At 37.5% G+C, this 13,095-nt stretch overlaps 1 protein-coding gene across 7 annotated transcripts in view; it reads right to left on the bottom strand.

Annotated features, from left to right (window-relative positions):
- MAGI2 (membrane associated guanylate kinase, WW and PDZ domain containing 2) overlaps positions 1–13,095 on the bottom strand; it is a 979,417-nt gene that overhangs the window by 11,107 nt on the left and 955,215 nt on the right. The window contains exon 24 of one of the 7 annotated variants that reach the window (XM_040343459.1): positions 8,908–8,958. The exons of 5 other annotated variants lie outside the window; for them this stretch is intronic. In XM_040343459.1, coding sequence (XP_040199393.1) covers positions 8,908–8,958 — 51 coding nt within the window. Of the gene's footprint in view, positions 1–8,907; positions 8,959–13,095 lie in introns of those variants that run through there. One more of the 7 variants, XM_040343462.1, reaches the window with a different exon arrangement.

The raw sequence follows: 13,095 nt of genomic DNA, 5'->3' as shown, positions 1-13,095 counted from the left end.
GGCTAGCATATGGTATTATGTCTAATTTTGTTTAACAAAAGGGAGATATAATTTTGCCCCTGTACAAATCATTAGTATGACCTCATCTGGAATATGCAGTTCAGTTTTGGGCCCCAGTTCTCAAAAAGGATATCGGGGAACTGGAGAAAGTGCAAAGAAGGGCAACCAAACTGATAAGAGGCATGGAGGAACTCAGCTATGAGGAAAGATGGGAGGAACTGCATTTATTCACTCTTCAGAAGGGGAGAATAAGGGGGGGATATGATCAACATGTACAAATATACCAGGGGTCCATATGGTGAACTTGGTGTTGAGTTATTCACTTTACGGTCAACAAAAAAGACAAGGGGGCACTCTTTACGTCTAGAGGAAAAGAGATTTCACCTCCATAACGGAAAGGTTTCTTTACAGTTAGAGCTGTGAAAATGTGGAACAGACTCCCTCCAGAAGTGGTTCTGGCCAGCTCAGTAGATTGCTTTACGAAAGGCCTGAAAACTTTCCTGAATGTACATAATATAACTGGGTACTGACATTTATAGGTAAAGTTGATCTGAGGAAAATCTGATTGCCTCTCGGGGGATTAGGAAGGATTTTTTTCCCCTGCTGTAGCAAATTAGATCATGCTCTGCTGTTTTTTTTTGTGCCTTCCTCTGGATCAACTGTGGGTATAGAATTGGGTATATGGGATTGTACAATATATATATATTTTTTTTATGGTTGAAATGGATGGACTTGTGTCTTTTTTCAACCTGACTAACTATGTAACTATGTAAATATATTATAAAATTGCTTTGCATATATTTAGCAAAAAATCTATTCAAATGACAACACAAGTCAACTTAAATCAAAACTGCTATATTCACAATTGGAATACATATATGGGACCTGCTAAAGTTGATAAAGAATTGGTATTATGTGGATGTAATCTTGTGACCTATACAATTTTTTCATACTGTAAAACAAGACAGGTGACACGCACAGTTACTAATTAGCTAAAACATATTTCTAATCTACTGTAAGTTGGCCATACATGGATCGAAATGGTGACTGAATTTCAATCCATGTATAGCCACTGTGGTCTAACAGACTTTAGCTGATTACTGCTGCAGGCTATATGATGATCAGGTCAGTTTTTTTTTCAACCTGCTGGTTAAAAAAAAAATGTATGGGGTTGCCTCAGTTTTGTGGCTTCCTAAGCCACCTCACTGCTTCTATCCTCCACACTAGATATCAGTGTCATTGCACCTCTATACTGAACAGGGAGAGCAATTAGGAACTAGAAATGCTACGTAGCACAAGAATGGCATAAGGGGCACATTTCTGGTGCCCACTTACATGGAATGTAATTGATTTCTAACGTTTCACTATTGCTAAGTTACGCTACAGAATATTTTTTAACCAAGGAACACACAGGTTGTGCTGAAATCTCTGAAATTTCCATTCCAACATGCACATGTATAGCATTCGTCTTTATCTACGTAAATGCCTGAGCCTGACAAGCTCTAATGGAACTCAATATCAAATCAATAGGTAAAACAAACCTTTTAACTACTTCACTAGGGGGTCTTTTAGCGGTTGTATTTCATTTTGATAGTTCAACAGTGTATGGGACATAAACATGGAGAAGTTCTTGTTATGAACACCGATGATATTTAAAAAATCTTTAGCCACTTTTCTTCACAGGAGGACAAGAGCCGTTCATTACTTGTGGTTTCCATTCCGGAAGAAAAGCCAAAATGGACTCTGATGATGATGGAAGTTGACCATCTCAAGAACTCTCACCTGTTATTATCTGTAAGACCTATCCCCCAATGGCCAGTGTGTGGCTTTAAAAGTATCCTTTTGCCAGCGCTGAAGTTGGTTTTATCACTTCTGTACAAACAGATCTCAGGTCAAGGTTGTGTAAACAAACTGCCAGAGTGTTCATTTGTATTTTTCTAATAAGAAAACACCCAGTGAATATATATATATTATATATATATATATATATATATATATATCTGAACTGAAAGGAAGAAGGGGAGCACTATGTTGTTGTGAAATAAAGGAAAAAAAATGGTGCAACAAGTCTAAATAATGTCCATATAAACACCAATAAATTATTTAATAAATAAAAAATAAAAAAATAAAAGTTCAAATAATTGCAAATGTAGAACTGGAAGCGAGATTGCTGTGTTCCAGATTTAAGCTCCAACCATCGTGCTCTCAGAAAGTGCAACGTGCATATTAAAGTGCTTCACCCAAAGTGACAATCAAAATGCGCTCACCAGATTTAAGCAGCCATAATTTACAAACACATCGCTCTAGTGTGAAGATGTGCTGTGTCAAATCTCAAAGAGATTTGACACAGCACGCCTTCACACTAGAGCGATGTGTTTGTAAGTTTTAAACAGCTTAGATGCCTGCCGGGGTGTATATTGCTCACTGTGAAAAACACGGCCGCTGTCTTCATTCATAGCTGTGTGTGTACTTGCCTGTATGCACTGTTTTACCCTGCAAAGCTTTTATATAGAAACAGTATTACACTATCCCCGTTTTTGTGGCTGATTACGGTGGAGCCGTTTTGAATTTTTCCAGATTGAATGATTGGAACACACTGTTTTTTCACTAAGGAGCCATCTGTGTTGGATTTATTGGGAATTGATCCTATTTGGGAGAGATTGTATTAAGAAGGATCCTGAGAGAATCTTTATATGTCTGAAAGTCAATTATGGCCGCTTACATCTGGTGAGTGCATTTTGATTGTCACTTCGGGTGAAGCACTTTAATATGCATGTTGCACTTTCTGAGAGCATGGTGGTTGGAGCTTAAATCTGGAACACAGCAATCTCGCTACCAGTTCTACATTTGCAATTATTTTAACTTTTTTTTTAATTTATTGGTGTTTATATGGACATTATTTACACTTGTTGCGCCCTTTTTTACCTTTCTTTCACAGTTGTATTAGTCACTCACTAATTTTTGGAGCTGCAATTTTTTATTGATAATTTTTAATTTTCATTATTATTGTCGCCGTTTTCCACATTTCACTATATTCACTATGTTGTTGTATTATACAAATTTGTAATTTATCCATAAAATTCCATCATCCTATATAACAGATATAATTTTTTTGCGTTTCAATCGGGTCCCATGTAAAGTGTAAAGTGTAAAGTAGAATCACTCTGGGTGGTGGCAAGGGGCTAAAGTGGGCTAATTCAAAAAGCAGTGGTCCAAATATAAACTCAACAAGGAGAAAGGTTATTTTTTTTTTGCAGGAAATACTGTATATTCCAATTATATTGCAGAGATACACTTATGATTTTTTGCATCAGCATAAGAATATCTATTTAAATAAGTCACGGATTATGGCTGTTGCAGTGAATGATCAGCCACAAGTAATGTATAGACCGCCCATGACCTATTTTAGCTCTGAATTATTAGTGGTTAAGTATGCAATAGAAGACAAAATGACAGTAAATTGTTTGCTCTACCATAACCAGATTCTATTTGCTTGCTAAAGCTAATACCTGATCGATTGCTATGTAGGAAAGCACCTTCTGCATGCCTCCTTTTTTTTAAACTGATGCCCTGGTATGACATAGCTGTTATGTGAGATGATTCCTGTTAAATAATGATAATAATGGCTCTGGCATGCATAGAATACCCCCTATTTACTTGAATAGAGCTACATCCTTTTACTTAAACATATGCTCTGTTGCAGGAAGACTTTGCCTAAAATTGTAAAAATGTGCTTATAGATAGTATATAAATGTTATATTCTTCACTAATGAATAGACCAAAGGAAATCTGTATAATCCATAGTATGGATTATAGCTGTTTGCATGTAATAAGTAAATGAGCTCCAGCATTATTCTTGTGGTATACTGGTGTGAGTATATTGAAAGGTCACCCTGTCTCAAGCACTGGGGCCTTACTGTCAACTCAAACATTTCAAGCCTCTGCACTACTCCAGCTTTTGCATATTTATTATGCAGTACAAATGCGTTTTTAAAACACATTTAATATGCAGTTATGTCCTTGACTAGTTTTTACCCATAGCGATGCAATAGCCAGGACATTTGGGATCTCAGATTCAACCTGTCGAATTTACGAAGCTGTTGCTTCATAAAATTGGACAAGTTATATCTGAGATCCCAAATTGCTTTTATGCAGAAATTTTAGGAGTTCATTTTATCTGACTGTTTTTCATGCCAAGCATTTTAGAAATTAAGTTGATAGTATTAGGAAGTATAACTTAGCTAAAAAAGTTCAGTGACAGTGCAATTGCAGCCAGAATAATATAGAGGTACCACATGTCCTCAATTAATTCACATTTGTAATTGAGAGATAGACAAGATGATTAGATTTCTCATTATCTAACGACAGAGAATCGCTGTATATTTGTTGATGTTTGCATGGATATACTGTAAATTAGTAATGTGGCCATCAGCCTATTGTTGGGCACATAGCAATGGGCTTGCTTTGGTCGCACGTCTTTTGATGCACATATTGTAAAAGAAAACCTGTCCAGATATAAATATGGAAGCTAACATTTCTGTCTTGTTTTTTGAAGATACAGGCTCCAGGGCTGTCATCATTTTCTTGGAGCCCATATGTGTATATTAGTGTCCCAACACTTTACTGACTGCATGGTTTTTCTTGGTTAGTGACTCAGTAAATAGCAAAGCAAGGTTCAAGATGACAACCCTAGAGCATCCTGCTTTCTGAAGGCAACCTGTAAGAACAGCATATTAGTCACATACAGCGTCAGACCTATGCCATTATGCAATTATCCTCTTTGTGGCTGAATCGCAGTAACCATTGTGTATCCAGGTACATACAGTACATTATACTATATGTCAACTCTTTGAGCTATTTGAGGTAATTTTGTGTTGTGTAAATTTTTTTTACTGTATTTGCATGCCTCTGTCTCGCAGCAGAGTATTTTGTATGAAAATATATCATATACAGCTGGAACTCGAAAAATTTGTATATTGTGCAAAAGTTAATTTATTTCACTAATGCAACTTAAAAGGTGAAACTAATATATGCGATTGACTCATTACATGCAAAGCAATATAGTTCAAGCCGTGATTTGTCATAATTGTGATGATTATGGCTTACAGCTCATGAAAACCACAAATCCAAAATCTCAGAAAATTTGAATATTACATACAATCAATAAAACAAGGATAGTACAATATCAGACCTTTGAAAAGAATAAGCATGCATATGTACTCAGTACTTGGTTTGGGCCCCTTTTGCAGCAATTACTGCCTCAATGCGGCGTGGCATGGAAGCTATCAGCCTGTGGCAATGCTGAGGTGTTACCAGGATGCTTTAATATCGGCCTTCAGCTCTTCTGCATTGTTCGGGCTCACGACTCTCATCTTACTCTTGGTAATGCCCCATAGATTCTCTTTGGGGTTCAGGTCAGGTGAGTTTGCTGGCCAATCAAGCACAGTAATTCCATGGTCATTGAACCAGGTTTTGGTGCTGCTGGAAAATGAAGTCAGCATCCCCATAGAGCTCGTCTGTGGAAGGAAGCATGAAGTGTTCCAAAATCTTCTGGTAGACGGCTGCGTTGACCCTGGACTTAATAAATAAGGATGAAGCACAGTGGCTCCCCAAATCATCACAGACTGTGGAAACTTCACACTGGACATCAAACATCTTGCAGTGTGTGCCTCTCCATTCTTCCTCCATACTCTGTGTCCTTGGTTTCCAAATGAGATGCAAAATTTGCTCTCATCAGAAAAGAGGACTTTAGACCACTGAGCAACAGACCAAGACCAAGTCTGTTTTTCTTTAGCCCAGGTAAGACACTTCTGATGTTTGTTTATCAGGAGTGGTTTGACAAGAGGAATACGACATTTGAAGCCCATGTCCAGGATCTGTCTGTGTGTGGAGGCTCTTGATCCACTGACTATAGCCTTAGTCCACTCCTTGTGAAAGTCCCCAACACCTTTGAATGGCCTTTTCCTGACAATCTTCTCCCGGCTGCGGTCATCCCTGCTGCTTGTGCACCATTTTCTTCCACACTTCTCCCTTCCACATAACTTTCTATTAATGTGCTTTGAAACAGCACTTAGGGAACATCCAACTTATTTTGCAATTACCTTTTGAAGCTTTCCCTCCTTATGGAGGGTGTTAGTGATGGTTTTCTGCACAACTGTCAGGTCAGCAGTCTTTCCCATGATTGTGATTCCTATTGAACCAAACTGAGAGACAATTTAAAGGCTCAGGTGATATGGCTTAATTAGCTGATTAGAATGGAACACTTTGAGCCTAGAATATTGCACCTTTTCACAATATTCGAATTTTCTGAAATTGTGGATTTGGGGTTTTCATGAGCTGTAAGCCATAATCATCACAATTATGACAAATCACAGCTTGATCTTGCTTTGCATTTAATGAGTCTATGTCATATATTAGTTTCACCTTTTAAGTTGCATTAGTGAAATAAATGAACTTTTGCATGATATTCTAATTTTTTGCGTTTCACCTGTGAAATTTACATAGAAATAATTGTAACATTATTTCTACAATATTACATATTTTGGCTACCCTATACAATAAATCTAAACTTTAGGTAGATCTAAAAAACACAAATGCATGCACTATGTATTTATTAACCCCCCTGACGGTATTCCCGAGTCTGGCTCGGGGTAAGATTCCTTTACCAAAAGCGGTATCCCCGAGCCAGACTCGGGCTCGCCTCGCAGCAGCCACAGACAAAGTTACTTACCTTGTCCATGGATCCTGCAATGCATCCCCGCTGTGTGCGCGAGCGGGGTCCTCGCTCGATTTACACAGTGTCCGTGTGTGCCGCCGATCTCCGTTCCCTGCAACGTTACGATGCACAGGGGCGGAGAACAGCGCCAAATTAAAAAAAGTAGATAAACACATTACATACAGTATACTGTAATCTTATAGATTACAGTACTGTATGTAAAAAATACACACCGCCTTTGTCCCTAGTGGTCTGCCCAGTGTTCTGCATGTACTTTTATAAAATAAAAACTGTTCTTTCTGCCTGCAAACTGTAGATTGTCCATAGCAACCAAAAGTGGTTTTAGAGCAGCTAGAAAACAGCGATAATAAATTATAATCACTTGCAGAATTGAGCGATAGCGATTTGTGGGGAAATTTGTCATAAAAAATAAAAGTAATGACAGAGACAATTCTGCAACTGAGCAAATTTCAGTGTTTTTGATTTGATTGCATTATTGAATACTTTTTAGTATAATTACATTATTATTTGTTATAATTATTTATTATATTATAATTTATGATTTTGTTTTTCAAACTTCATCATACCCGGGATGTCTACTAGACTCTGGTTTCGACAGATTTAAGTGAGTTATTCCTAAGAATTACAGGCCTACAATGTAAAACGCCAAATTTCCATGCAAAATAATGGTACCACTTTCAGCACCTAAAATCTGAAATAATCATACCGCCATTTGTGCATTTAGAGCAGTGGTCTCCAAACTGCGGCCCGAGGGCCGGATGCGGCCCTTTGCTTGCCCTTTTCCGGCCCTTAGAGCACTATCCCTCCCAATGATACAAGACACTATTCTGCCATCTGACACCGACAATGGAGCACCATTTCTCCCACTGCCAACATTAATGGGGCACTATTCCTCCTTATGATACCAGCAATGGGGCACTATTCCTCCCCCTTATACCAGATGTTTACTCCCACTCATGTCAGGAACATTTTTACTCCCGCTGACCAAAGTCCGGCCCTCCAAGAGTCTGAAGGACAATAAACCGGCCCTTTGTTTAGAATGTTTGGAGACCCCTGATTTAGAGGAATGTCTGGAGTTCAGCTTTAAATATTTATTTATTCATTTGTGCAGTAAGTTGAATGTACTAATTGCTCACCACACAATATTTTTGATTACTTTTGAAAGTTGTTGATTTGTGACACATAGGTTGGTAGGTATTTGCAATAATGCTTTTCTAAAATAATTGAACTTGTTATTTATTAACCAGCACAAAAACAAAAGGGTCACATCTCAACTGGGACCTTGAGTATCCGTTATTATTAAAAACTTTGGAAATTACTAATTCAAATAATTGGCAATTTCTAATATTTTTAATAAATTAGTAATTCAAACCCATTTCTTATCTTTACACTGCAATGTCTTGGACCAATTGCTACTAATTACATGTTAAAAAGCGTGAATTCCCCTTTTATAATTGTTATTATAAAATATACACAGCACTTGTTTACAATGAAAAGTAAATTTGTTGTGCTGCTATTTGAAGGATTAGATATTCCACATCTTAAATCTAGCTTAACGTGCAGCCTAAGGTTGATATAGTAAGAGAGACCTTACTATGTACACACAGTAGATCTGGATATCTGACTGAATTGTAAGACATTCTTATCGATCTTCTTCAGGTTGTACTCAGAGATTATTGGCTCTGACTTTACTGAGAACATATGTGCTAAAATTATTTTGGGGAAAAGCCATGGACCACAGTGTAAATTCACTTGATATAACAAGCTGCAGTGAACTACTTCTGGTGCTGATGATCACCTAATATAAATATGATAAACATAATATATTTTAGAGAGCATTGTTATTCATGGTTCTTTAACTGTACATCTTTTCCTGGCCCTAATTTTTTTTGAGTAGCACCTTGGCTGAGTGTGGGTAAAGCCCAGCCAAGACGGACTTTTTCCATCGGAAATTCCGACCGTGTGTATGCCCCATCAGCTTTTTTCGAGGAATTCCATCGGAGTTTAGATAGAGAACATGTTTGGCCAGGCAAAAGCCTGATCGTGTGTATGGGGCATTACAGTCCATGCCACGTCCCAGAACTATTTATTCTGCTACAATATCATCTATTTTGCTTTCCGCTGTAATATTTTCTATGTAGCTGTAACAAAAAGAGACACATGTAACTTACCAACTGAACAAATCTTCTGAAAGCTGAGACCAATATAAAAAGCTTGGAAGCCTGCATGTGGCAAAGAGGACAATCAATAGTAGAAGCCATTGAACGATTGCTGGGTGATATGATGGAGACAAGACTCAAAGGCTGATGATCAATAGTCTTTGTCTGAATTACCTCTGAGTCATGAAGCGTTAACAGAACTATCTTAATGGAAGAATTCCAGAGGGATTGTCAGTGCAGAGTACTGAGAATAGGAGAACTTCTACTTAGTGATAGAGAAATTACTTTGCAATAAAATAGGATGCCAATGCTCAGATGCTTTGGAACCTTCTCAGCTGTATGCAGCTCCAGTTTTTAAATGGCAAACTGTTCACAACTTTATTAAAAATTGAGAACAATTCAGATTTATTAACTAAAAGATTAACACTGCTCCCAGTTCATTGGGGTTGGTATTCTTTTCAATGTTTGTACAACAGCACTACCTCAAAATCTACCCTGTGAACAGTTGGGTCCCTTTCCTTTTCCCTTCCATGGGCCACTTGTCCACTGTAGTAGTGAGCTTTTATAGGATCTCCCTCCACCCACTTATAGACAGTGTGTAGCAGGATTATAATCACAACTTCCTAGTTGTTAGGGAAGAGTGGAAACCCATAATGCTTTTTATATATGAAACCACATGCCTCTTGGTCTGAACTTTGCTTAGAAGAATTCTGCTGGCACAGATACCTGAATGAAGCGTAGTATGACATGTCATTCACATCACGTACCTTACCTCTAAGCACACATGAAAAATTACGTGAAATTTCATTAATATGCTGGTCTTGTTGTGCAAAAGCTGCCACTCCAGGAGACACAAAAGGAGAAATGTGTGTAAATGGCCATTTGTACATACAAGACAAAGGGAGGACATGTCATATATCTTCGTGGATTCTCTTCATTTCCCAAGTGGGTAGTGTGCAGTAGCACCTATTTTTTATTTAATTTCTCTATAAGATTATGGCTAAGCCATTAACTTCACTTAGCAGGCAGTTGTGCCACAAGCAAGTCTTTTTTGAACTTTCTTTTATACTGTACCAGGCAAAGTCAATGGAATCGAGCCTGTTGCTGGAGGTATCATTTGTTTATATACTTATATTAGAAAAAGGTGCTGAGGTGTAACCATTAACCTTATATGAAATACTGTGGAGACCTGCTTTTTTTACTTTAATTAAATAAAATATTTACTACCTTAAGCAGCTGAGCATTGTCTCCGCGTAAACATGTACTTTATCACCATTAAATCATAATTTTTCTCTAATTAATAGGTCACTTTATAGTTTTTGGACCTGCTAAAGTAATTACTTTTGCAAAGCAACATTTATAAAGGTTTTGTAAGGAATAAAAAATATATGTAGTAACCAGAATATAAATGGACCACTGCTAGGAAAGTTATGTAAGTCTTTTCCAAATTTATACGGAAAAGATGTCCCAAATAAAACAGAGGGAATTCAAACTGCCAATAGCATGTTGTGTGTTGGCCTGAAGCAATGTGGCATGATCAGGCGCCAGGGTGCACGTGAAGCTTACATACATTGCTGTGCTATGTCATCATGCAAAGTGCTGTGTGCTCCATAGACAGCATGCTAGAAGTATGGGAAAACAGTATCTGCTTCACTGTTTTTCTTTATAAAAACATATATGATGCTACAGATAACTGATTTTTAAATATCAGCATGCAATTAGTGCTTGATACAGTTAGTGGACCATTAACAAATATTTTAGACATTATTGCCTAATAATACTTTAAAAAACAAACCTATTTTTAGTTCTTTCTTATAGTGTTTTTATATTGCAGTTTTCATGGATGGTCTCAATGAAACTTTATAAAAAAAAACATTTTTTTAATGTGCAGGGGGATTTGTAAAGATTCTTTATTTTATTTTTTTATAAAGAAGAACTCCAGTCTAACGTAAAAAGCCAGCTAATATAAAATGTTTGCTACCCTGATTTATTTAGAGAGAGTGGCATAAAAGCATCTGGATTTACAATCCAGATTTTAATTGTGCAATTGACCCCTTCTGTCATTCACCTTTGTATAAATAGTTGCCTCCTATACTTCTCCCTTACCACAGTGTTCAGTCATCACAGTGGTGAAAATTTTCTTGGAACATATTAAAGTCAATAAATTGACATTGCTACAGTACAAACAAAACAAGTTATCAATTTTATGGCCACTACTAGATGGGAAGTCTTGCTTTATTTGTGTCTATTTAATTGTTAATACATCCCATCTAGCACACCTACTACACAAATTAGTGGTTCAGAGAACCGTATATATTTATGCGGTCTGTAAACTCAGCGATACAAAGTCCTGAACGGAGTGGGCATTTTTCCACAACTCCCTGGTTTCCTGAATATGACAAGTAAAGATACATTTTTCTGTTTCCTTCCCTCAGCATTCCACAAAGAACCCACCTGATAAGGCAGAGGTAGCTAAGCAAGTGATCTGCAGCCAGATGAGAGGCCATTCACTGTCAGAACCAGCCTACAGGCATCTGGGTTAGAGCCTAATAGCATATAGCTTCTACAAAATAGCTATTTACTCTTAAGTGTACTTGGACTTCAATGTGAGGGAATCTGACTATGAGCATAACGTTTGTGTCCTTTAACTGCTGTGCTGTACTATAAGTAGTGATTCTTAGCTTGACTCTCTTTTGTTATATAGTCCTAAATGTGACTATTCTATTCAGCCATACATACAGCTATTTTACCCTGATTGAGTCACAGAGACGTTGCTGTGAAGAGGCAGCTTTCATTATCCTGCAATGCATTGCTGTTTTTTTGCCATTCCTGACCTGTTTTGCATTATTGTTTCTAACTTTGCACCTATTTTGTAAACTGAAAAATACTCCATAGTTATTTTTTATACAGAGGGCATAACTGCATAACTGCCTATATATATATATATATATATATATATATATATATATATATATATATATATATATATATACCTCTTGTGTTTGTGCCACCCTCCACTACAACCCGGCTGATTGATATAATGGGATTTTTTGGAAGATCTTTCTTAACACAGATTCCTAAAAAAAAAAAAAAACTTTGATTTGCCATTCGTTTGGAATAATTTCATAAAAAACATTCATGTGGTTGAATAATTTAATTGTATGGTTCCATATGCATCTGAATGTTCTTATGAATATCTATTCTCTCAAACAATTTGGGTAGCAATTTTCATATGAATGCCCCTCTGGCTTTAATGGCTAGAGGTATAATATACCATGCTGGCAAGATTACTACAGAATATTATGCAAGTATACTTCAAATGTTGATTTAGAAGAGCTAAATCTTTTGCAGAATCAAAGAAAAAAAAAAGAATGCTTAATATTTGATACTAAAATCGTTTTAAATTTCCCACCCTAAAGGCCCTTAAACTTAGTTAATCTTTGCACCCCTATATGATCACGTGTGGCTATTACCCCTGGTACATTTTAATTTATATAATCTACTCTACTGTATAGTTGGAGTGCAGGCCAATTCTAGTCTCCATTCAAGATGTCCTACAGTATAGACTTCGGGGCAGATCCACATACCTCGGCGCTTTTCTCTGCCGGGCACAGCGTATCTAAGATACACTACGCCGCCGTAACTTATTTTTTTTTGAATCCTCAAAGAATTTGCCCCTTCAGTTACAGCGGCGTAGTGTATCTTTGGCGGCGTAAGGGCGCGCTATTCAAATGGCTGTGATGGGGGCGTGTTTTATGTAAATACGTTGTGACCCGACGCAAACAACGTTTTTTTTAATGGCGTATGCGCCGTCCGTGGGGTTATCCCAGTGCGCATGCTCGAAATTAAACCGGAACAAGCCAATGCTTCCGACGGTGACGTCATTCTACGCAAATCCCTATTCGCAAACGACTTACGCAAACAACGTAAAAAAATTCAAATTTTGACGCGGGAACGACGGCCATACTTAACATTGAGTACGCCACCATATAGCAAGTTTAACTATACGCCGAAAAAAGCCGAACGCAAACGACGTAAAAAAATGCGCCGGCCGGACGTACGTTCGTGGATCGCCGTAACTAGCTAATTTGCATACTCGACGCGGAATTCGATGAAAACGCCACCTAGCGGCCGGCGGAAAAAATTCACTTAATATCCGACGGCGTACTAAGACGTACGCCTGTCGGATCGACCTGAAAT

This window comes from Rana temporaria, chromosome 3, assembly GCF_905171775.1.
Source record: "Rana temporaria chromosome 3, aRanTem1.1, whole genome shotgun sequence".
NCBI lineage: Eukaryota > Metazoa > Chordata > Amphibia > Anura > Ranidae > Rana > Rana temporaria.
This window is presented reverse-complemented; position numbering and strand designations above follow the sequence as displayed.